This window comes from Sinocyclocheilus grahami, unplaced genomic scaffold (assembly GCF_001515645.1).
Source record: "Sinocyclocheilus grahami isolate Dianchi unplaced genomic scaffold, SAMN03320097.WGS_v1.1 scaffold55.1, whole genome shotgun sequence".
NCBI lineage: Eukaryota > Metazoa > Chordata > Actinopteri > Cypriniformes > Cyprinidae > Sinocyclocheilus > Sinocyclocheilus grahami.
In genome coordinates, this window is record NW_015505234.1 from 566,236 (window position 1) to 592,508 (window position 26,273).

General features: G+C 36.8%; 1 protein-coding gene across 1 annotated transcript in view; it reads left to right on the forward strand.

The window, feature by feature from the left end:
• The first annotated feature begins 94 nt into the window (after window positions 1-94).
• Window positions 95-26,273, forward strand: part of LOC107583728 (partitioning defective 6 homolog alpha-like) — a 33,700-nt gene continuing 7,521 nt past the window's right edge. The window contains exons 1-2 of the mRNA XM_016270022.1: window positions 95-306; window positions 3,444-3,666. Coding sequence (XP_016125508.1) covers window positions 244-306; window positions 3,444-3,666 — 286 coding nt within the window. The 5' untranslated portion in view covers window positions 95-243. The remainder of the gene's footprint in view (window positions 307-3,443; window positions 3,667-26,273) is intronic.

A 26,273-nucleotide genomic window follows, 5' to 3' on the forward strand; every position in this document is an offset into this window, starting at 1 on the left:
GATACTACGCACGACCACGCCTTCTAGCGGCGTTCCGCCTGACGTCAGTGTTATTGAAAGCCACTGGCCCCGCCCACCGCCTGGACAAATCAGTCCGTGCTTGTGAAACAGTATTGCGGGTCTCGACTGTCAGTTCACTCATGCTGCGTACACGATCTCTGGCTGCGGACTCCTGTATCTAGGGGCACTCTCGTGCGATACTGCCCGTGGGAATATATATATATATATATATATATCGCAAACATGGCACGGCATCACAGGACGCCGCTGAAAAACGAGGAGAGTGTGGTGGAGGTGAAGAGCAAAGTAAGTGAATCCCATAAATATTGCATTAGGCTGCGTTTGACAGCGTGCATATGTAAACTGCTGTTTACGCAGCCCTCCACGGGAGCGTGCCCGTATTTGGAGGGCTTTCAATCCGGCGCATCAGTGTTGGGGTTTGTGTACTAATCCATCCATAGAGAGAAACGCTGATGGTGCTGTATGTGTCAGACTACGAGGCGCGAGACGAGCGCGTTTGGCTGGGATCACGTGTGATGTGAAATGTGGTTCTGGTGCAGTGTGAAGAAGGATCATATCCTACCGATAAACAGACGTGCGCAATGAGGCGACTGGGCCCTGTTGATCAATTATGCATGTTACATACCAATAACGAAAAACCGAATCCCGCGGTCTAGGAAGAATCCGATCATAATGATGCATCTGAGGGGCATTAATAATAATATTAGCAGAGCTGTGTACTACATCAACTCAGTGCAGTTTCTATACACAAGAAAAATTCCACTGTTTTCTTCGATTACAACAAGTAAGCAGGTATATTAATAAGCAATAACACGAGCAAAAGTGCATTTGTTTGGAATACAGCTGGCATGAGGCCACAGGTGATTATAACCTTGTTGATGATTCAGTGCTACAGAAGCATTGCCAGTGATGTTGCTCTATGGATATTTAAATATCTTATGTTTCAGACAAATATTGACCAGTTAGTGTATTTCATATCTGCGGGTGAAAATAGTTCCAAAAGAAGCCAAAGCATCCAGCTTTCAGTGTCACTATGCAACGCAACACTAAAAGCTGGACTGGATCAAGTATAATCAAAAGATTTGTAAAATATTTTAACTCACAACTTCTACCCAATAAAATAGTTCAAAGCTTGGCGTTATTTATGGAATATATAAAATAATTATATTAATTTACGTTATTTTCCAGGTTTGCTGAGGCCTACTAGTTGCCTCTGACCTCCTTAGATCCACTGTTGTATAATAGTACTCGACAATTGTCTAAATTAAAATGTCATTGTAATAAATCGGTTCATCTCAGGCCATACAGATGTGTAAAAAAGGCCTCATTTATGGGAGGATATAGTCTTTAGTATATTACATCTGATGATGCATAAATTAATATTAACAGGCAAACAGCTATAACTATTGATGTCTGTTTAAAATAGTTCATATATTTTATTACGTTTCTCATGGCCTCTATTATTACTAAATACACAGATTGTTGGTCTCTGATGTTTTGGAGTAGTTTGTTGTCAATGTGCCCAGTATCCTTATTGGAAAACCTCGACCACAATCTGCCAAACAGAGCAGGATATGTTTTATTATCCCTCCATTCTTGAGAAATGTTGGGTGTGCAGTGCATATGTGAGAGGAGAACAGTAAACAGAAGAGGGCTGTTTAGAAAGATTCAAGTGAAGTTCCATGCAGGCCTGGATGTAATATAGTGTCATATATTATTATTTTTGCCTGAACTGGCTAATTCAATCACCTGAATCCTCCTGCTTGAGGTTTTGGTTTTCATAACAGGCAGTGCAATGTGTTTGGTGACACTCTTTTCTTCCTGAGAGGAAATTGGAAGGAAATGTTTTCTTTTCTACATTTCTAGCTCTTGATGGGATCCTGTTGCAAATGAATGGTGTTTTCAGTGAGCATGTAGTTTGAGGTCTGTGTTGAACAATTCATACTGATGTCTTTTCTCTGACAGGCCATGTTTTCATTGGTATGACAGGTATGGCCTTTTTATCTGTATTGCTATGGTTACTGTGGTGGTCCCACATAACAGCACTTTTTTTGCACAAAATAAGACTAATAAGTTCAAAGTTGTTGATGCTTGTTTTGAAGGGGGAGGTGATGTAAATATTTTCAAGCGGGATGATAATGCATATATTCAAATATGTTGTGCAATGTGTGTGAAAAAAAATTTATTGATTAAAAATTGTATTTTCATCTCTAAAATGACAGTCCTTTTATTGACAGATTAACATTTTACTTCTGTAATGTGACACATTCATGAGTGAAACAGGATATTCAACAAGAGGGGGGGGGGGAAATGTAAGAAGACCTGATTTTATCCATCAAGAATTAATTGGACTGTGAAAGCGGTCACATGACAGCTGAAAAGGAAAGATGTTTTAGAGGTGAAGCAAGTTGTTATTTTAATAAGAGATAAAAGACGAACTTATTAACTATTTATAAGAATAACTTGCACGATTAATTGTTCACAGTAAGACCAAGGATGTATACTAGGAGAGGACATGTAGTCTTTGTAGGACATGTAGGACTTTTCCTTTCTTAATTTTAACAAGATGAAAGTATAGGAGAGAAACAAACAGGATTATAGAATGAAAACGCATCAAGTCAAGTAAAGTCACCTTTATTTATATAGCACTTTTTTAACAATACAGATTGTGTCAAAGCAACTGTACAGCATTAATTAGGAAAATTAATTCTTGTTATATCTACCACAGGAAAAAGCCTTTGATATTATTTTTGTGAATGGGCTCTAATAAAAACACTGGCTGTGGCCTGCTGAATGACTCCATATTCAAATGATTTACAATATGGCCTTGTATATTTTCACTAGTATTCTCCATTTCCATATGTAAGGTATGCTCCATGGATACTGGAGAAAATCTTTGGCTCGGATGCAATTCCTCCTCATAAACTGAGCGATCTGACAGATTTTGTCCAATATGTTCAGCTGAGCTCTTGAGATGAATTCCCCATCCGCTCAGTGTGTGTGTGTGTGTGTGGTCTGGAGAAGCTCAGCTTTTTAATGCCACTGTTCTCATCTTTCCCTTTATCTGTAGCACTTGATTAGCTTGACCCTCCCTTTGTTCCTCACTGCTCTTTTTTTTTTACCTTAATGGCTTCCTCCGAGCTGCAAGTGCACATCAAACAGCTCTGCAGCTGCAGGAGCAAGTGAAATTGGTACGAGGAACTGGCACTGAATGTGTCTACAGACTCTTCACCCAAAGACGCATCTGTGTGTAAAGTCACTGTCCAAGTTTCAGTTGGAAAAAAAAAACATGGATTACATTTGCATAATTTACAGGGTCATAATCAGTCGATGTCATAATTGATCTACAAAGCTAAGTGCTGTGCATTAAGAGCCTGTAGTGTTTATTGATATAATTTAACATGATTGTGGTTGTCCTGCAGTTTGAGGCGGAGTACCGCAGGTTTGCCCTGAAGAGGAAAGGAGCCGGTGGCTTCCAGGAATTCTACCAACTGCTGCAGACCATTCACCGGATCCCCGGAGTGGACGTGCTGCTGGGATATGCCGACATCCATGGAGATCTACTTCCAATCAACAATGATGACAACTTCCACAAAGCACTGTCCTCGGCCAATCCACTGCTTCGGATTATCATTCAAAGGAGAGGTAACTCACTACACTGCATGTATATCACAACAAGGTCAAATGGTTGATATAGCTTTGAAGCTTAAAGGCAAAGTGTGTAAATTCTGCACTATCAAACAGAATTGAAATTGGTTTGTTTGGGCGATCATGACAAGAACCTACAGTATAGTTTGAGTTTGAGAAGGGGCTTCCTGTTTGTCCAACCAATGAACACCTGAATGTGAATGGGTTTGAGTCAGTAAGTTTAAAAAAACATTTTTTTAAGTCAAGCAAGTCTCTTATGGTCACCAAAGTTGCATTTATTTGATCAAAAATACAGTAAAAATAGTAATTTATTACTGTGATGGCAAAGCTGTTGTCACATGATCCTTCAGAAATCATTCTAATATGCTGATTTGGTACTCAAGAAACATTTACTATTATTGTCAATATTGATTGCCAATATTGTGCTGCCTAATACATTGAAAATGTTACACATTTTTTTCAAGGTTCTTTGATGATTAGAAAGTTCAACAGAACAAACCGAACAACATTTAATTTTTGACATTATAAATGTTTTTACAGTCACTTTTGATTAATTTAATGAATCTTTGCTGGTGCATTCATAGGAGTTTAAGTGTTTGAAACATTATTTTTGCAATTTGGAGCTCTAGCAGTGCAGAAACCACACAAAATCAAACCAGGATCTGGGAGAATATTTTGGATGAAATATATGTATGTATTTTGATATTGCTAAATTGTTAAAAATTCATTTTTTGCGCACATGGAAAGGGGATATAGCATAGCTGATACATGTGTGAGAGTTAGGCATTAAAATGATGCATCATCTTTTGCTGTCATATGTCGTTATCCATATTTGACTCCAGAGGGAATAAAAAGTCATTCCAGCAGTGTAATGTTATGCACAAGGATGAGGACCGTTATGGGCTGTGATGAGATGTTATGATGGGTGGGCGTTAACGTTAGATGGTGCCAGTCGGGGCCCATCTCTGTTTCATGAGTGTAGTGGCATTGCGCCAGCCCCGAGGTGCAGAGTCTGATAGCGGTGCGGAGGAGTGATGAGCCCACACCCTCATCTCTCTCTCCCTCTCCCTCTCCCTCTTTGACGCTTTCTTGATGTCCTTTCTTGTCTATATTCTCTTTCTGTCAACTTCACAACCCTCTCGCTCTCTCTTCCTGTTTCTTCATCACTCTTAATGCCTTGTCACACTAAATGAGTTTTATTAAATCTGAACCGCAGCACTGAGGAAATGTTTCGCTAATGCTATTAGGAATGTTTTTCTCGTTGTCAAATTGTTCTTTCTTTATTTCATTGTTCTGTTTGTTTCTTTCTAATCCACTGTGAAAGGAACTGAGCACCATTGTTCTGAGTTTTTAAAGACTCAAAAAGGGAACTATTTTATTTAGCCAAGGGATTAAATCAGATTAATCGCTTGTTAGCTATGTGAAAATTGTATTATTCGAACATCAAGTTTCAACTAGCTCCTACAGCTGTTGATGATATTTAGGGCCAGATGGAATCTTTCGGAAGAGATTTTAAGGGAAATCTATGGAATTATTGGAATGCAAACATGGTAAGATGTGTTACATGGATGGAAAAGTACTAGACTCTTATTGATATCCTGTATCCTGCAGAACAGTGTTGTTATTTTTAACTAAAAATAAACTATTAAAAATAATTTTTGATATTTGAAATTGAAATAAAACTGTATATAAATATTAGATGATGTAAAATAAATGTAAAAATTAGAAACTTTAAAATATCTAAAATAATTAAAATCGTTGCCTGGGCAAAAATAATACATTAAGTCGAAGTTTTTAAGTAAAACATTAAGTTTTACTAAAACTTAAAAAAAAATAAACGAACAAACAAAAAAAGAAAAAAAACTTGACTGGAGCACATGACTAAGAAATGACTAAAACAAAATTTTTTATGAAAACTCAAAATACAAAAAAATGCTCAATCAAAATATGAATAATATTAATAAATACTATGAGTGTACTATATACTATAATAGTGTATAAATAATACAGCTTGTGCAGATTTGGTGGAGTTTATGTTTTTATGAAGTTATGGTGGAAATTATCTATAAAGTGGCACTGAGCTGTGGATGTTTGTCTGAGAGAATCTGGAGATGTTTTTGGCAGCCCATCATGTGTGAACCTTGCACCTAAATGTAAATATAAAATCTATAGCATATTACTCATACATTTACAGTGTGCATGTACAGCTGTTGGGTGGATGCCAACATCGAATGTAGTATAAGGGAAATTCAGGAACCAATGTTATTGACATAAATGACACAAAGTGGGTTCTTTTGGGACAGACTAATTGTTTCAGATGGGAGACTGTCATAGTGTGTGTATGTGTGAAGGGTTGCCTCTTAAGACATTAGGGAGAGATAAAATGTGGAAAGAAAGGATAAGGTGCTTACATACTGCAGTGGTTTCCACCACTTTGGCTTCTGCAAGCTCTTATGGATGTGATTTGTGTGGGAAAGAGACAGCAATAATACTCCTGCATTATGTAATCATAATTTGCATAACAGATGGACCTCATTATGTGTTCATAGTAATTCTGTAATGAGAAACTCGATACTTATTTAGATTTAAACCGACGTACCTTCATACACACCCTTACATGATTAATCAAAATCTTAGTTGTTACTATTTATTGTTAATTGTTAATAATTAGACTAATACAGCTTGCTTACTGATTACATGTATGGGGTTATGTATGCATGATGTAATTTCCTAACTAAAGGTGACATAACAGCCAACCATATATTTGCAGCTTTTCATTGCAAGCATAGGGATTATTGCCTTAATGTGTGAAACCACATGCATCAACAATGAAAACAGCCACCTGCAGCCACCTACACTGACCTTACTGTACTTACCTACACCTTACTGATTCCAAACATTTGAGTGGTGGCATATATAGAAAATAGATACTCAGTGGTGTTACCAAGATGGTCGCCAAGCGTAGTGATAGCCTTAAACTGGCACTGCCTTTGAAGAGTAGATATATCTGTCTGAGCTAGTCATCACTCAGAGCCAGAAAGTCCATTATAGTGCTACAAGTCCATGCAACTAGATTTGACTCCCTGCCCTGGAAACTGCTCCGAAATATCAATTTGCACTAGGGCTGCACGATAAATCGCATGCGATATTTAACGCGCATCTTGTCAGTAAAGTCGGTTTTTAATCAGCGGTAAATCTCCATCACCTGCGGGCTTTCACATGGAGCAGCATTAACTACAGAGAGCCGTTGTTCACTGACAAGCTGCGCAAAACCACGATCATATTTTGCGCAAGTTTTGCGCAGCTTGTCGGTGAACAAAGGCTCTGTGTAGTTAATGCTGCTCCATGTGAAAGCGCGCACGTGATTGAGATTTACTGCTGGTTGCAGAATGGCTTTACTGACAAGATGCGCGTTAAATATCGCATGCTATTTATCGTGCAGCCCTAGTTTGCACCATGTACCAAAGTGGCCAACTATTCACCACTGTATCCTGTGTGACAGAGGACAGAAAAGGATTTGAAAAGTTTGTCCATGTTAATTCATCCAAAAAAAAAAAAACATTGAAAGAACATTGATTTTTTTTTTTAAAGAATCACTCTTGTTTGTGAATTAATCAATCAGTCCAATTTGTGAACTGGATAACAAGTTCATTGAAAACAACCAGCACATAAAAACAATGTTTTGTCAAATATGTTTGACCTCATAATTTTTAAAGGGTTAGTTCACCCAAAAATGAAAATTCTGTCATTAATTACTCACCCTCGTGTTGTTCCAACCCCATAAGACCTTCGTTCATCTTTGGAACACAGTTTAAGATATTGGCACGACAGTATCATGATGCGAGCGTGTGGCGGCGGTGACCCAGATCCGGTGTAATGATGTCATCTGGGTCATGCCGGATCTGGGTCAGCGCCACCACACGCTCGCGTCATGGTACTGTCGTGAACGTGCGTCCACAAGTGACGCAGTAGAGACGAAAATGTGGAATAAAGTCGTTATTTTTGTTTTCTTTGCGCAAAAAAGTATTCTCGTAGCTTCGTAACTTTACAGTTGAACCACTGATGTCACACGGACTACTTTGTCGATCATCTTGGTACTTTTCTGGACCTTGAACGTGGTAGTTACCTTGCTGCCTATGGGAGGGTTAGAGAGCCCTCAGATTTCATCAAAAATATCTTAAATTGTGTTCCGAAGATGAACAAACGTCTTACGGGTTTTCGAACAACACGAGGGTAATTAATGACAGAATTTTCATTTTTGGGTGAACTAACCCTTTAGATAATATATCTTAACTCAATCTTCCAGCCAAACGAAAGACTTCTCTCATTTCAATAATTTTGCCCAATAAAATTCTGCCACTTTCTTACAATTAGCCTCAAGCTCACATTCAGATCTGCCTCCACCCAATCAACAACCGATGGATAAAAGCAAGTCCCACCCCACATTTCTTTCTTTTTGTACGTCACAATATGAATGAAAAGGCTCTGTCATTTATTTCATTATATATGACTATAAATGCATCGTAAGGGAACATTATCAGTACATCATAACTTAATTGATATTTTTCCCTCACACAAACCTATCATCTGACTTCAGAAAAGTCGAAATATAATGAACGAGTCGTGCATTTCATACGTGGTGCATTTCTGTGATTTCTTTGTCATGAGCTTAACTGCCGTAATATGAACTCCCATTGTATGAAAAAGAGCTGTCGTAAAGATTCTTAAATTCTCATTTTGCACTCCACAGACAAAATAACAATATTAAGGACACGAGGGCGAGAAAATAAAGACAGAATTTTCACTTTTAGGTTGAAATGTTGTTACAAAAAAGTGTTGTCCTCACAGTCCTTGTGTTTGTGCATGCTGACAAGTTGGTGATGAAATGCTCACTGTTTTCAGCTAATAATCAGTATTAGTAAATGCTTATTTTTCTATTTAAAGAGTAAGGTGGCTTCAGATTAGTCCCCCTTGTCCTTGTACCAGCTCTCTTCCCGACTTGGATTTGTAGAGTTCCCCCAATTCCCATTTACTGCTGTTGTTCATTGTTTTGATCATTAAGCTCGCTTTCACTCCTTCACATACACATTTTCCAGTCTTTAGAAATGTACCTACTTATCTGTAGCTCTCACCCTCCTCAGGTCATGATAAAAGCATCTGGGTGACAAATGCTTACGTTCCTTCCCTCTGATCAGTGTTAATAGATAACACCAGTTCACAGGAATGAACCAGTTCACAACCGGCAGGACACGTTCTTAGGAATGTAGTTTTAAATGCGTGATGCCTGCATATTTGAACAGAATAGATTACCGTCGCCTGCCTGAAGAACTGCTGTGGAATAGTTAACCCAAAATGTAAATGCCATGAATAAATGTAAAAAAATGACAACAAGCAATATGCAATACCAGGTTGGCCTGGTGGCCTGTCCATAAAACAAGACCAATACTGTAATTCATAGTTTTACTTGCAAAACCCATAAATTTGACAGCATTTTACAGTTACAAAAAAAAATTTTTTTTCACTCCATATAGTAAGATAAATTACGGGTAACCAATTAACAGGCTTTTACTGTAGCATTTTTTCCCCCTGTAAAAACGACTAACACTATTTACAATGTACTGACACTGAAGGAAAAGGAAGGCAAAAGAAAGATCAAGTTGAAAGAAAGATATTGTAACACGTTTCATTCTTATCACAATGTCTTTTTCTTCTTTTGTAAGGACATTTAAAGGAAGTTCACCCAAAGCAAAGTTCTGTCATTATTTTCTTACCCTCATGTCATTCCAAACGTGTGATTTGTGAGATAAGCTTTTGTGAGGCAAACATTTAAGTTATTCACTGATACACACTACTGTTCAAAAGTCTGGGGTCAGTAAGATTTTTTACATTTTATTCAGCAAGGATGCAATATATCAAAGGTCACAGTATAGACATTTACATTGTTAAAAAGCATTATTACACAGCTCTGTGGAATACTTGATTCTGATTGGTTAGTCGCGACACTCATCCCGGTAACTGAAGTCGGTGCTATACTCTTGCTAGGAACAGTTTTTCATTGTGGAAGCTTTGCGTTTGGTTAGCTAATAAAATATTAAAACTCAATGCAATATTATGTGTACAATTATTTAATTAGCCTGTGTCATCCTGGCTTGGCGGACTCACTCTCTCGTTTCATACAAGCGCAGCTGCTGCCTTTTTGCGACAATTGTTTTGTACACTGTAATGGATTATAAGGTAACTAACAAACTGGTAAGATTTTAAAATTTTTTCGCCTTAAATCAATATCTTTTATTGCCTTAATTATTTATGTGGTGAAATGTTTTGTAATAAGCTGTATGTCCCTTAAATGTCTGTCTAGTTTGAACTTGCCGCTTGCTCGCAGCTGCTGTCTTCACGGAAGCTTTGCGTTCAAATATTTAAACTCATATCAATATTTTGCGTCTAATTATTTACTTATGTAGCAAGTATCCGTGTAATAAGCGGGATAATGTACATCCAGCCAGTTGTTATCGCTGAATAACCCCCTTCAGGGTGATACAAGATCCTGTATTCTGCGATAACAACTGGCTGGAAGTACATTATCCCTTACATACAGATGTATGAGCACAGGATCATACATAAAAATAATAATAAAACGCCATCAGACAGAATATGTGATGTGTCACTTAGGAACTTAAAAGGATTGTCCTTTTACTGATTTTCACCTGAAAATGTTCTGTACTTCTGTTCTGTACTTTGGCAGTATTTTAAAGTAAAATTACGATTAATATGATATTCGGCTATTTACACTTTTTCACTCTGTGGTAAAATAACTTGCAGGTAACAAATTGAAGGATTCTATTGCAGCATGACAAAAGAAAGTATTACAGGTTTGGAATAACAAGAGTCTGAGTAAATGATTACAGATGAATGATTTTCACTTTTGAGTGAACTATCCCATTTAAATCAGGCAATCTGACAGATGTCAAACATTATTTGAACTTCAGGCAAATTGATTGATTTTTAATTGCATTTGGGTTTACATAATTGTCTTGTGAATGTTATAATAATCCCAGCAACACAATCAGTATATATATATAAACACAGAAACTGAGAACAAACACAGCTGTTTTTAAGGTTTTCTGCTAACCATAAATGTAACAGACTGGTTGTGAATAGCTTGATTGGCACGAGGATGTGATGTATCCCGTGAGCTGGTGGGATTGTCAGAGGTCCCTAATCAGATCTCGACCCCATCCGCATATCTCTGACTGGGGCTTTTAGACTGAGACAGAGATTGATCTGGCTTTTAGTATGAGCTCATCCCACTGAGTGGCCATACAATCCTTCATGCCAGCAGATAATGGTGTTCCCTAAACAGATGGGGACCAGTTATGCAACTTTTGGGGGCCAATGGAGAGAAACATATATATTTTTTTTAATTTTATTGTGATGCATGTTTTTTTTTTTTTTTTCTATTTTGAATTCAGAGTAGGATATATAATCTCGTTTGCTATAAATCTGCCATGGTTTAATATGAGTCGTGCCATCACTCTTGATATAAAATAGTTCTAATACTTTGCCGAGGTTCGTTGAGCAACTTGAAGGAAGTGTTTCTCAAGCCATGAGCAATGAAGCATGTGATTATGGTTAAAGGGTATGATGGGTGAATGAAATGAACAAAGACAGACACATTCCTCTATTGTTTGCAAAAAAAAAAAGCAAGTAGATTAGTGGACTAGATGGTTTATTATTATTATGAACAATGTAATGCTACACTTTTATATTTCTTAATTTATTTGAGGTGAGATGGGCTGCAAATGTGTATTTTATTTCTTTTTTTGTGAAGGGATTAAATGGTCCTGTGCTTTTTGAGCTCTTCCAATATTGACATTACTGCATGAAGCTAGCAACATCATGGTTGTGGGTTTGATTCCCAGGGAACATATAAACTAAAATGTACTTTTACCAGTAAGTTTGCAGAGTTTGCCAAAAGTACAATTTATAGCCACACAGAAATTATTAGTTGGAATGTTTGGAGTTTCATGACATATGCTATATTTTATATGCCATATTTTCTGGAATGTAAGTCATAGGTTTTTTTTTGTTGTTGTTGTTGTTTTTCCAGCTGAAACATGCTGTAATAAAAAAGATCAATATTTATTTAATTTTATCTTTTTGAGTAGTACATCTGGACTCTTGCAGTGTCTGTGAAGATGGTATACAGGCCCCTCAAAGATGTGGCAGGCTTCACACAGCAAGAGAAATCTCAATGAAAAGATGAAGAATAGAAGTGTAACAAATCCACTGGGCTTTTTTCAACACTATAGTAGCTCTCTAGGTTTTCTCTCCACGCTGAGAACACATGGCTAATAACAAGACAGGCACTTCAAGAGAGACCCCAGAGCCTAGAGATGTTGTTTTATGTGGCTGTCATGCCTCAAGAAAGCACAGAGGAGTATGTGTGTGCGACTATATTGAATTCAAGAGAAACCCTGTGTCTTATTAGTAACTGACACTGTCTATAGGCAGAAACCCCCTTGAAGCAAAATAATTTTCTTGATCCCCCTTTCTAAACCATCTTGGTTGAATAAGTCGAGTGTGTGGCTTTGTGTCCTCCGCTAATAAGTGAGGAAGATCATATGTGCCAGGCAGGTGTAAATCCCATTGGCTGTATTGCTAGTTTTAGCAGGAAGTGGAAGAATGGGAAGAATATTTCCCCACATGCCCATTCTGTGCACAATGATCTGAGGATTCAGCAGCTGTTCTGAACTCTAGGGCCCCTCTGTGTGTGTGTGTGTGTGTGTGTGTGTGTGTATTCGTGCCTGCACTTGTCTATGCTTAATGAGCATGATCTGAGGATTCAGCAGCTGTTCTGAACTCTAGGGCCCCTCTGTGTGTGTGTGTGTGTGTGTGTGTGTGTGTGTGTATTCGTGCCTGCACTTGTCTATGCTTAATGAGTATGCTATGTATAGTACACAGGGTTATCTGGATGGCATGTTGATGTAACATGCGCCTTCCATGCTGTTTTTGTTTTGACATCTTGGATATTATGGAAACATCATCCCAACAGTTACAGTCAAAAATAATCCATTTGCACTGTAAAAAGTGCATGAAGGACAGTTGAAAGAAAGCAAAGGAAGGCAAAAGAAAGATCAAGTGGAAAGAAGGATATTGTAACGTTTTGTATTTTTAACAGTTTAATTCTTATCACATTGTCTTTGTTTCCTCTTGTAGGGACATTTAAAGGAAGTCCACCCAAGTGAAAGTTCTGTCTTTATTTTCTCACTCTCATGTCGTTCCAAATTACATGGATGTTGCTATTTTTTTCCATGAAAAACAAAAGGAGAAATTTTGAAGCTCTTTCTGTTCAAGGACAGTTCATAGTGACCATAGCTTTCAAGCTTTAAAAAGGTCAAAATAGCTCTATAAAACTAGACCATACGAATTGTGTGCTATATTACAAGTTTTCCTGAAGATAGGATAGCTTTATGTGGGGGGAAAAAAAACAGAGAGAAAATGTAATTGTTATCGATAGTCTCATGCGTGTTTCTCCATTGATGTCACTAATTAGAAACAAAAAAAATTAAAGTGGTCCATGCAAATCATTCACTATATTCATAAGTCTAAAAAAAAAAAAAACTTCTATTCAGCAAGGGTGCAATATATTGATTGAAAGTGGCAGTAAAGACTTTTATTTAAAAAAATATATATATTTAAAATGAATGTTTGTTTTATTTAAATGATCGATTCATCAAAGGATCCTCAAAAAAATGTATCACATGAAAAAATCGGCTCTGTCGTAACAGGAATATATTACATTTTAAAATATATTAAAGTAAAAACCTTTTTACTGTATTTTTGATCAAATAAATGCAGCCTTTTTGAGCATAAGAGACTTAAAAACATTTAAAAAACCGTACCTTGTTGAACTGAATCTGTCTGATTTGTGACATAATCATTCAGGCGGTTTTGTGATGTAAATGCGTAATTTCATTAAAAAGATTTGATTAAAAAGAAAGCTTTGTGAATGAATCATTGCTTCTTATCTCATGGACTTTCATAAATGCACAAAGCAAAACTGGTAGATATTGAGTGTGTTCGTGAATATTGACTTTAATTTTGGTCAGTTTTTTCTGCAAAGCTATCATATAGCTTCAGAAGACTTGGAATGTAGCACACAAGTCATATAGATTTTTTTTGGGAACCTTTTTTTGTCTCTTTTGGAGCTTGACTGTCCCATTCCCTTTCATTATATTGAAAAGCGTGTCCAGGGTGTTCTTCAAAAATTCCCTGTTGTGTTCCACGGAAGAAAGAAACAATATGAGGAAAAGGAAAACAGTAGTCAGAGCTTTCATTTTGATGAACTATAACTTTAAAAAACAAATCTGAATTTGGTTTGAAGTTGTTAAATTGCACATACAGCCATGAGAGTTGATAACTCTGATGTTTACATTTGATTTTTCTGTGCACATCTGCTTGACTGTTGGCTGACAGGTCAATAGCCAGTATATTGCTAAGACAATCATAGAGCAATTGAAAGAACAAAGGCAGGTCTGAGTTGGACTGAACGGTCTGCTCCACAGGTGTGCTATCATACGGCCAATCACCATGACAACCATACAATTGGAAGGTACTGCGTAGTGAAGAACAGAGTGCGAGAGAAACACAGGGGAGATTCCGTGACTGAGATGACATTGCTCCCATTTTTAACTGCATACTTGCTAAACTAGTTGTGGCTAATGTTAGACTGGGTTCTGATATTGGCCTTTATGCATGGATGACATTGTTTTTACGCTTATTTATAGGGCCATTTTTGAGACACGAAAAATGGATAACCGAAAGGCATTCCGTATTCTCAGAGAAATATGCATTATGTTAAAAGCAAAAACATGCACAAAAACGTGTTAAACATAAGGGTGTGTGCTGCCTTCGAGAGAGACGGTGCAAAATAAAAAAAAGAATGCTTGCTCGACCTGCCAGCTGTTGATATGCGGATTATGAAGAGAATGCACGCTGTTCGTATAGTTCCTCTATAGTCAGCGGCGGTGCTGGGAATAGCTGTTTAGCATTCTTTCCATTCAACACAGCATTTAGCAGTGCTGTGCATCACACTAGAATGGTTTCAGGAGAACATATGAGATGAGAAGAGGATCTTTCTATGTCAGTGTGATCTCATAAATAGCGAAGGAACTTGGAAGAATCTGTATTTCCTCGTCACCTCAAGGAGGAAGTGCATATAGGAAGAACTCATTGTTTAATTGGGAGAACTTCGTTTTACTGTTTCATTTTAAACTCAGTGGGAGTAGCAACACAAAAGCATGGAGGCAAGCCTTAGAATTCAGATGGATCTGTGTATGTGTAGATCTGTAGTCTCATATTTCTGATTATATTGTATAGAAAGAGTGTACATTTATGCTTTGTCTTCAGGATTGGTTCACCCAAAAATGTAACATTGAACATTGTCATCATCATTTACTCAGTCATGTTGGTCCAAACCTGTATGACGTTCTTTCTTCTACAAGGAGAGCATACTTCTGTTTTTCATGCAGTGAAAGTCAATGGGAACAGATGGTGAAAAACTCTGTACAAAAATAGTACAAAAGTAGATATAAATATATTTGTGAGATATTTATCGGGATTTTCCATTTATTTATGAAGGCGTTTTTTTCTTTTAACCATGTATAATCACTCTGCAAATACTACAAGTTCATCAGTTCATTGAAATACATTTTTAGTATGAACAGTTATGGCTGTTGTCTATCAAATCAACATCAAATATGAAAGTACTGTAAATATACTTTACCGTTCAAAAGTTGGAGTCAGTAAGATTTTTGATATTCAGTAAGGATGCATTAAATTATTTAAAAATGATCCCTGCTGGTACGAGACTCAAACCCGCAACCTTTGGGTTACAAGTCCGACTCTCTAACCATTAGGCCACAACTAATATGAAGCAGATATAAGCTGCTTAATATTAGTAATAAATTCACCGGCACCCTGTAAGGTCACTAGAGTATCTGCAGAGGCACTACTAAACTCATCAGTATAATAATACATGAGAAATAATGTATTACCTAAAATATAATTAAATGTATTACATTAGATAGCAGAAGAAAGAGGAATTCACTACATGGGCATTTTTGTCATTTTGAGTGGCAAAACTTTCATTACACACCAGCATAACAGAAGACTTGGAATGTAGCACATGAGTCATACAGTATAGACTATTTTTGTGTTACTTTATATTCTGCCTAGCATTTCCTTTTCTGTTCCAAAGAAGAAAGGGTCATATGAGTTTGAAAACACATGAGGGTGATTAAATGATGACAGAATTTATGGGGGGAGAGAACTATCCATTTAATACACTTAGCTCCCAAGATGTATAAACACTTGTCAAATACATGTGAGCTGTATTTGTGTGTATAAAAGTGTGTGTGTGTGCGTTTCAGTTTTAATCATTTGGGATTAGCAGCCAGCTCTCATCAGCCTATGAAGTAATCCCAAAGGGAAAAAAAACATTCATTAGTGATTAGCAGAGGTACATTGCACTCATACCATCAAAACACTTTATTGCAGGATATACACTACCATTCAAAAGTAAAGATATAATAACCAGTGGTCAAAAAAATTATTTTTGTTTTTAAAGAAATATTTTTTTTTCTTCAGCAAGAACTCATTAAAATGATCAAAAGTGATAGTAAAGATGCATAATATTATGAAAAAAAATTTATTTCATAATGTTCTTTTGAACTTTCTAGTAATCAAAGAATCCTGACAAAAATGTATTAGGGTTTCCACAAAAATATTAAGCAGCACAACACAGTTTTCAATATTGATAATAAGAAGAAATGTGTCTTGAGCACCAAATCAGCATATTAGAATAATTGAAGGATCATTTGACTCTAAAGACTGGAATAATGGCTGCTGAAAATTCAGTTTTGCCATCAGAGGAATAAATTACATTGGAAAATCTATTCAAATAGAAAACAGTTAAGAATTGTAATAATATTTCACAATATAACAGTTTTTACTATATTTTTGTATAAGTGACTTCTTTCAAAAACAGTAAAAAAAAAAGTCTTACTGACCCCAAACTTTCGAACAGTAGTTTTTGTGAGCATTCATTTGTCTTATGAATATATTTGTGATGTCGTAACTATTAGTGCACTTTTTTCAGAGGGTGCAGAGATCATATCTAACCAGATGGTTTATTAATTGTCTGTTTTTGTCGTTATTTGAGATCAAAAACACATTATGAATGTGCAAGTGTGGTTGTGTCTGTAAGTGGCTTAGTGTTTTGAGCGCTAAGTTTGAATGGATCTCAAACTCTTGTGCACGTGTGGCAGTGGGGATTGCTGTTGCTGTGGTGACCATATGGCTGAGGGTTAGTCTCCAGATGGTGGTAACAGTGGATGAGGTCAGACAGTCAGAACCATGCACACGTACCATGTGTGTGTGTGTGTGTGTGTGTATGTGAACTCCAGACAGCCACACCCAAACAAAGCCATAAGCACAACTGTTGAGAGACGGGGTGGAAGTACATGGGACAGATGCAGAACTAGACAAACATCCTACATCCGAGATTCACAGTAGGTGATAACATTAGGCCTTTTTCACACTGGTGAGAGGAGCATATTCATTTCAGTGCCTGTATTAACAGGTCACAGTCATAAACAGAACAATGCTGCGTCGCAGAAGTGTCAGTACACAGAGGTTTGTGTGTTTGTTTTTGTTGTCCATAGTGTGCTGTGCTTAGCAGAAAAAGATCGTGAAAATGCACTGTCAGCTTATTTATGAAGCAGCTTCTCATCTACTGTACTACAAGCACTTGAAAATATATTTAGAGCAGTAAAAGAGTTCAAAATCAAAATGCAGATATTCTTTTTAGCACAAATGGGAAGGGACACTTCTCAGTCACTAGGACATGAAGGTAATAAGATCCAGACAGAGATCCACGTGAACACACCTGTGATGTGGCAGTGTCACCGGCCTTCCTCTAACAGCATCAGGTGTCTGCTCTTCTCTGCTCTCCAGCTGCCGTCCTGTTTTATTCATCTTGACAAGCTTGTCCACCTGTGCTTTATACTTGCCTGCAGTCTACAGAGAGACTGACAGAGACGACATTGTCCACAATTCTGGCAAAGCGACAGTGCTGAAGACCAGACCACATTTATTGAGGTTTGACAATGGACTAGGGCTGTCAATTGAATCTTTATTTAGTACAATTAATTAAAGTTAAACATTATTATTATTACTATAATTATTATTATTTAATAGATAATTTATTTATAAGCTAATTAATTAAATCATTATCTATCTAACAATATATAGTGTGTATATATATATATATATATATATATATATATATATATATATATATATATATATATATATATATATACAGTGGGGCAAAAAAGTATTGTCAGCCACCAATTGTGCAAGTTCTCCCACTTAAAAAGATGAGAGAGGCCTGTAATTTTCATCATAGGTATACCTCAACTATGAGATAACACTACTAATACTAATAATAATTTAATTAATTGTATTAAATAACATTAAATTGACTGTTCATTTAATTAATTAATTGGCATATTAATCATTTATATATTAAATATATGCAATAATTTATGTAGTAAATAAACATTTTATATAAATTGTGATGTGTGTGTGTGTGCCTGTGTGTGTATCAGGGTTCGTTTAAGAATTTTGTTAAATCAGATCATTTAATATTAATATATTACATTCATATATTAATTAATAATTAATGATTCAATTGATGATTACTTTGATTACAATTTAATCAATTGACAGCCATAAATTTGCATAAAGATCAAAATTAGTGTCTTTATAGGGATAACACATGTGGAACGAATTACATGAAATTGTGCTCATATTAGATACATTGTCTCTCCATGCAGGGCAAGTATCACATCAGCACCTTGTCAGACACACAGCAGCCATTCTCTGCTGGTGAGAGACACTGGCTCCACAGTCAGCATGATATATGGCTCTGCTAATAACCTACCAATGTACTGTGCAGGGTCGCAGTCAATAAGCTGTCCAGCCTTGCCATAACACTACATTATTAGGCGTTAACGCTAGGTAAATAAGCTCCCCTACACACTGCCCAGAGGTAGTATCAGTAAGTCAATAAGCTATCCTGTTCTACAATAATATATTTCACCAAGGAACTGGAGAGGAAATAATGATTCCAATAGTGGTTTGAGAAGAATTGAGGTTTTGTTGAACAGTTCCTCAACAGTACCTCAGTGTTGTTTTCTTTACAAGACATGAATGTCTTATTGACACCATACAGTATATTGTCATGAACTCTGAATGAGGAGCATTATTGAGTCAATATAGACACAAAAAATAAAATATACTTTTAACATGTCCATATTTAAAATTATTAACCTATAATATGTTACTTTGCTAAAACACTTTACTAAGAACTTCAGGCACAAAGGGTATCTAGATACTAAGTATCTCATCCGCAGACACAGATGTTTCTGCGTCTGAGGAAGACTCTAAAGTCTCTCTGTATCTTTGTAATCCAGAGAGCAATGTTCACAAAGCTCTGCTCAGTCTGTGCCTGCAGGCCTCAGACACCTGGCAAGTGTTTTGATGTTTTTATTGTATTTTTCAGGTGAGTCAGTGCTTGTGAAAAACTTTTGCTGCAGTCTGGTGTTTGGATTCTGGTTTATGCCGGCACCTTTCTATCCACTATGGTTTAGACGTGAGGTTTATTCTAAATAAGACAAATACTCTTTTTTTTTTTTTTTTTTTTTTTTTTCCGGGATTACGTGAGAGAAAAGCTGAAGGAAATGTCTTTGTCTCCTTTGTCTAAACTGCACGTGGTTATTGGTAATACTAGCTGCTTTCTTCCTCAGACTAGCATAATCTGATAAATGGTTCAGTAATGCTGTTATACTCGTCCAACTCAGAGCTGAAAATGCATCACAATCTGAACCCAACTAAATCTATACATACAGTATCGCAGTAATGCGAGGTTGCTGTGGAAACAGGTTGGTGATAAGTGGGGTCATTTGATTACTTGTATATTACTTTCAGGTAAGAAGGTTGTTTGAGAGGGTTACTGAGGGGAGGAAGTGGTTTTTCAGTCTTGATATATAGACATCAAAGCTGCAGAGTAAAAAAAAAATGACTACAGAGGGCTGCTAAAATTAAACATTTAAGATTGTAGTTGACAAAATAACCGTTAACGATAGTTATTCAGAAGTGGATTAGTTCCTATTTGATTGTTTTGTTATTGTAGTGACATTATATTTTGTAGTTATATTTTTATATTCTATATTTTTATTTTTACTATTTTATATTTTTGTGAAATATTTGAATGTTTTTATAAAATGCATTTATTACAATGCAAATACATTGCAAACAAGCATGCATTTCTAATTATAAGTAATTGTTCCAAGTTCATTCTGAATTGAATAAAATAATAATAATAAAAAAGATTTGCAATTGAGTGGAGTCAGTTGTAACCTTAGAAATGGTTTTGAACTATATTTACTAACTGAGTGAGTCTGATTCGAACTGCTATACAAGTTTGAGACTTTCATTAATCTTTTTGACTGACTCATTAAAAAGAACTGATTCATTAGTCATTTGTTTGTGAATTGGACAACACAGCTCTCAATGTGTTGTAGCGAATCAGCTCATGGGGAAATATGAATAATTAATCATAACTAGTTATAATTAATTATAAATATTTAGATCCGCTGTAGATATTTAGCTGACCTCTCAGGGTCAACTGTCTGTCAATTCTAAGAACGTTAATTTCCTGGTTAAGGGAAATAACTTTCTTACTGTACAATTCTTCATGTACACGCACCACCCATGAAAACTGGCACTTTAGATGTACGTCTTAATACAGAATGCACATTTCGGGGCCAGGGCTGGAAGTTTGTGTGGTTTACACATCCACATATTAACCGGGAGGGTTGTTGGACCTGCTGTAAAGCCTCAGGCCAGCCCGTTATGCCCATCTCTGACCCTCCTGTCTGCCAGGATCCTGCTCTGCCTCCCACTCACCCTCCCTGGGTACCCCGTCTCGCTCTCCAGCCCGTGAGCAGGTTTAATAACAGAGGCTGTCCTGATCTCTGTAGGGGTCCAGACACCAGACTAATGTTGTGCGACAGGGAGAGGGGCACTGTGTGTGATGCATGCTATATAAGCTACGTTCAGTCTTTATAAGCAAACCCACACTTATGCAGTCACATGCAATGGACAATACCGTCTGCTCTCAGGATAAATATTTACACATTTATGCAGATTAAATATGAGGTCACACAAACACGGACAATGGTTTGGGCATCTCTATTGTTTTTCCCTTCTCTAGTGTGTCTTCTTCTGCTCAACATATCCCTCCATATGTGCACAGGGGTCAGAGTTCACCACCCATCACCCCGTCCACATGCAGGCCCCTGGGGCCTGATGGTAATTAATTAGATGTGAGCTTGTAATCTACTGTTTGTGGATCTTAAGACAAACCTAATATAATCCCCATCATGTGACCTCCTTTTGAGGTGCATGCTGGGCCTTTTTCTTTCAGATGGCACAGATTGTTTGAAATTCTGCTGAACCAAGAAACGTACTGTAGAATGTTGGAGATTGTGAGATACTGTAGTATGCATGATGGTCTATCAAGCACTGCATTGCTATTAAGCCAAACTTTGTACACAGTTTGTGCTATGGATTTTGTGGCTTGCTCAAGATGTGCTATGACTTTTCTAAGTGATCAGATTTATGATTTTTGCCTGGCAGATGAAAAAAAGAGTGAAAAAAATTGTACTGGAACGTACTTAAGCCATATTTTGGGACAAGAATATCATTAGCCAGGTTTCCATCCACCAGTGTTGTTATCCTTAACTAAAACAAAAACAAAAGAAAGTTGTTTTTGTTCATTGAAGCTGAAATAAAATACAAGATGAAAAACCTAAAAAAAAAAATAATAATAATAATAATTTGCTAACTGAAATAAAATGTTATGGCCGAAGTACGAAAATTACTAAAACTTAAATAAATAAAATGTAAATTTATAATTTTTTTTTTACTTATAAAAACAACAAAAGCATATAACAAAATTACTTAGAATAAACTGATATCAAAATAACAATGCCATCCACACATTTCTATACATATTTTAGGATATTGCATAAAAAAGCTGGAAAATTTCTAAAATGTACATAAGATGTATGCTCACTTAAAGGGATAGTTCACCCAAAAATGAACATTTGATGTTTACCTGCTTACCCCCAGGGCATCCAAGATGTAGGTGACTTTGTTTCTTCAGTAGAACACAAACAAAGATTTTTAAGTCAAACCGTTGCAGTCTGTCAGTCATATAATGGAAGTGAATGGGAATCATGGCTTTGAGAGTCAAAAAAACATACACAAACAAAACCAAATCAAACCCTGCGGCTCGTGACGATACATTGATGTGTAAAGACACGAAACGATCAGTCTGTGCAAGAAACAGAACAGTATTTATATTGTTTTTTACCTCTGATTCACCGCAATGTCCTGAGTGCATTTGCGTCTTCTTCAGCCGGCGCGTGACGCGTCGTCGTCGTCTTCTTGCTTTACGGCGGATCGCAGACTTATAAGTGCATTACCACCACCTATCTCTCAAATGGACCATTGACACTATCTACAATCTCAATTAGGAGTGTCAGTGGTCTAGAATGTTAATTATTAAGCTGTCGAACTAAATGTGTGCACTGCAGAAAACACACACGCAGTTTAATGTTAGTCAGCAGACTGACGGGAAGGTGTTGATGACTTTCTGCTATTTCTACTCCCAGCAGGCTGTGCTCTCATAATCACAAAAAGACTTCTCCGCAAAGACCCTCGCTCAAACCCTTGCCGCAGTTTAAAAATAACCAAAAACATTCTCCCTGCTGACGCATGTTACCTCCCACCAGATTCCAGTCAGGAGGGCTCTCTGTTCTCTGTTACCTGCTCATCGGCTAAAACGAGTCTTGTTTTTTCCTTTTTCTAGTCAGACATATCAGCTGTGATTGTTTGGATTGTTTGAACAGTGAATATAATGTGCTGTGAGAGAGGCTTTGATTAATCTGCCTTTTAATCTGATTCAGTCTCGTGACCCTTGACCTATTGCAAGTGCCTTGGACAGATTTATTACAATCCTTGTTTGTTCATCCATCCATCCCTGCCTCTAGGTTTTTATTATGATCGGGTCTCAGGTTGTTTTCCATCCTTATTGCTCAATATGAACATTTAGCAGTCAATGTCATATTGAATTCTTTCAGAGAACATTGAAAATAATAAATCTAAAATTTAATAAAATAAAATTTTAATCAATTTTATAAATGAGGTCACAGTGATGTGATACTGGTAGAACAGATGGTTAATCACATAGCGAGGCACTTTGTATCTCCTTGAATTCATTTTTAGTAACCAATAACAGTATTTTATGCCGCTGGTAAACCTGCACAGTGTTGTGGACAAATTCTGGAGTTGTGAGGCCCATTCTTTATGAAGCCAATCAATGAATTGGATGGAAGGAGATGAGAGAAGCAGCTGAATATTTAGCACACCTTAAATGTTGTCTGGGAAACAAAAAAAATGAGGATCCCTCTATATTCAGTTTCAGTTTTTTGCACCATGTTTTCTTTTATTTACAGTGTTGTGAAAAAGTTCCTGTTTTTTAAATTTTTTGCATATTTGTCACACTTAAAAGATTCAGATCATCAAACTAATTTTAACATTACACAAAGATAATGCAAGTAAATACAAAATGCAGTTTTTAAATGATTATTTATTTTATTAAGGGAAAAAAGCTGTCCAAACCTGCCTGGCCCTACGTGAAAAAGTAATTGCCCCCTAAATCTAATAACTGGTTGTGCCACGCTTTGCAGCAACATCAAGCGTTTGCGATAACTGGCAATGAGTCTTTCACAGCGCTGTGGAGGAATTTTGGCTCACTCTTCTTTGCAGAATTGTTTTAATTCAGCCACATTGGAGGGTTTACGAGCATGAATGGACTGTTTAAGCATCTCAATCAGATTTAAGTCCAGCCTTTGATTTGGCCACTCCAAAACCTTAATTTAATTGAGTTTTTCTTGAGCCATTCAGAGGTGGACTTGGACCATTGACACTATCTACAATCTCAATTAGGAGTGTCAGTGGTCTAGAATGTTAATTATTAAGCTGTCGAACTAAATGTGTGCACTGCAGAAAACACGCACGCAGTTTAATGTTAGTCAGCAGACTGACGGGAAGGTGTTGATGACTTTCTGCTATTTCTACTCCCAGCAGGCTGTGCTCTCATAATCACAAAAAGACTTCTCCGCAAAGACCCTCGCTCAAACCCTTGCCGCAGTTTAAAAATAACCAAAAACATTCTCCCTGCTGACGCATGTTACCTCCCACCAGATTCCAGTCAGGAGGGCTCTCTGTTCTCTGTTACCTGCTCATCGGCTAAAACGAGTCTTGTTTTTTCCTTTTTCTAGTCAGACATATCAGCTGTGATTGTTTGGATTGTTTGAACAGTGAATATAATGTGCTGTGAGAGAGGCTTTGATTAATCTGCCTTTTAATCTGATTCAGTCTCGTGACCCTTGACCTATTGCAAGTGCCTTGGACAGATTTATTACAATCCTTGTTTGTTTATCCATCCATCCCTGCCTCTAGGTTTTTATTATGATCGGGTCTCAGGTTGTTTTCCATCCTTATTGCTCAATATGAACATTTAGCAGTCAATGTCATATTGAATTCTTTCAGAGAACATTGAAAATAATAAATATAAAATTTAATAAAATAAAATTTTAATCAATTTTATAAATGAGGTCACAGTGATGTGATACTGGTAGAACAGATGGTTAATCACATAGCGAGGCACTTTGTATCTCCTTGAATTCATTTTTAGTAACCAATAACAGTATTTTATGCCGCTGATAAACCTGCACAGTGTTGTGGACAAATTCTGGAGTTGTGAGGCCCATTCTTTATGAAGCCAATCAATGAATTGGATGGAAGGAGATGAGAGAAGCAGCTGAATATTTAGCACACCTTAAATGTTGTCTGGGAAACAAAAAAAATGAGGATCCCTCTATATTCAGTTTCAGTTTTGTGCACCATGTTTTCTTTTATTTACAGTGTTGTGAAAAAGTGTTGGCCCCCTTCCTGTTTTTTTAAATTTTTTGCATATTTGTCACACTTAAAAGATTCAGATCATCAAACTAATTTTAACATTACACAAAGATAATGCAAGTAAATACAAAATGCAGTTTTTAAATGATTATTTATTTTATTAAGGGAAAAAAGCTGTCCAAACCTGCCTGGCCCTACGTGAAAAAGTAATTGCCCCCTAAATCTAATAACTGGTTGTGCCACGCTTTGCAGCAACATCAAGCGTTTGCGATAACTGGCAATGAGTCTTTCACAGCGCTGTGGAGGAATTTTGGCTCACTCTTCTTTGCAGAATTGTTTTAATTCAGCCACATTGGAGGGTTTACGAGCATGAATGGACTGTTTAAGCATCTCAATCAGATTTAAGTCCAGCCTTTGATTTGGCCACTCCAAAACCTTAATTTAATTGAGTTTTTCTTGAGCCATTCAGAGGTGGACTTGCTGGTGTGTTTGGGATCATTGTCCTGCTACATAACCCAAGTGCGCTTGAGCTTGAGGTCACAAACTGATGGCCGGACATTCTCCTTCAGGATTTTCTGATAGAGTGCAGAATTCATGGTTCCGTCAACTATGGCAAGTTGTCCAGGTCCTGAAGCGCTTAATTTGATCCTGCTGGATCCTGTTCCGGAAAATGTCAGATTTAAAATGATTGCGTTGTAAGACTGCGATGTAAGTTTGAATTGCTAGAATATGTGGGGTGTGTGTGCGTGCGCGTGATCAAACTGCTGAAACATAAAAAATTTTTTTGGAGTAAGATATAATCGGCAAAAGTGTTTACTTTTATTTTTGCACACTCACAATAAAAACAAGATTTGTGCTTTTGCAAAATAAAGCAAACAAACAGAATGCGCGTTGTCATCCTTTCCTTTCCGTGAACTTGTTTATGGAGTGCCGCGCCACACTTCTGTTTTAAATCTGTTAGCTTAATTATTTAAGTCAGATATGTTTCGCATATTTTTTTTAATGAAAACAAATTGTTATTTTTATTTTAGGCCTATTGCTTACATAGGCTATACATTTTCCTTAAAGCATCCCATTTTGTTCCAGGGCTTGAAAACCTGTGCCCTAGGCTAGTTAGGTCCATGCAGAAACTCGTGAACGATGCTCTTAGTTGTGGCATCACCGTTTAATGACATCATTGAATGCTCCGGGAAAACGTATTGCCAGTGTCAGTCACAGCGCATCCAGCAATTATTTATTTACAAATTATAAGCTCTGATTATGACAAGCGTGGTATAAAAGCTTTGTTTATTAGAGGAATATTTTGTCTTACATCGCGACCATGCTTTTGGATGCCGTTTTGAGCTCATATAGCATACATTCACGCGGCTTGTTCTTGGTCACGAATTTCCACAAATTCAATAATATTTAGGCATTGTTTCTTTTCCTAAATCCTCACCGTCTAACCCTCTAATTTCGCAGGTTTATTTTATTGTCATTCACTTTTT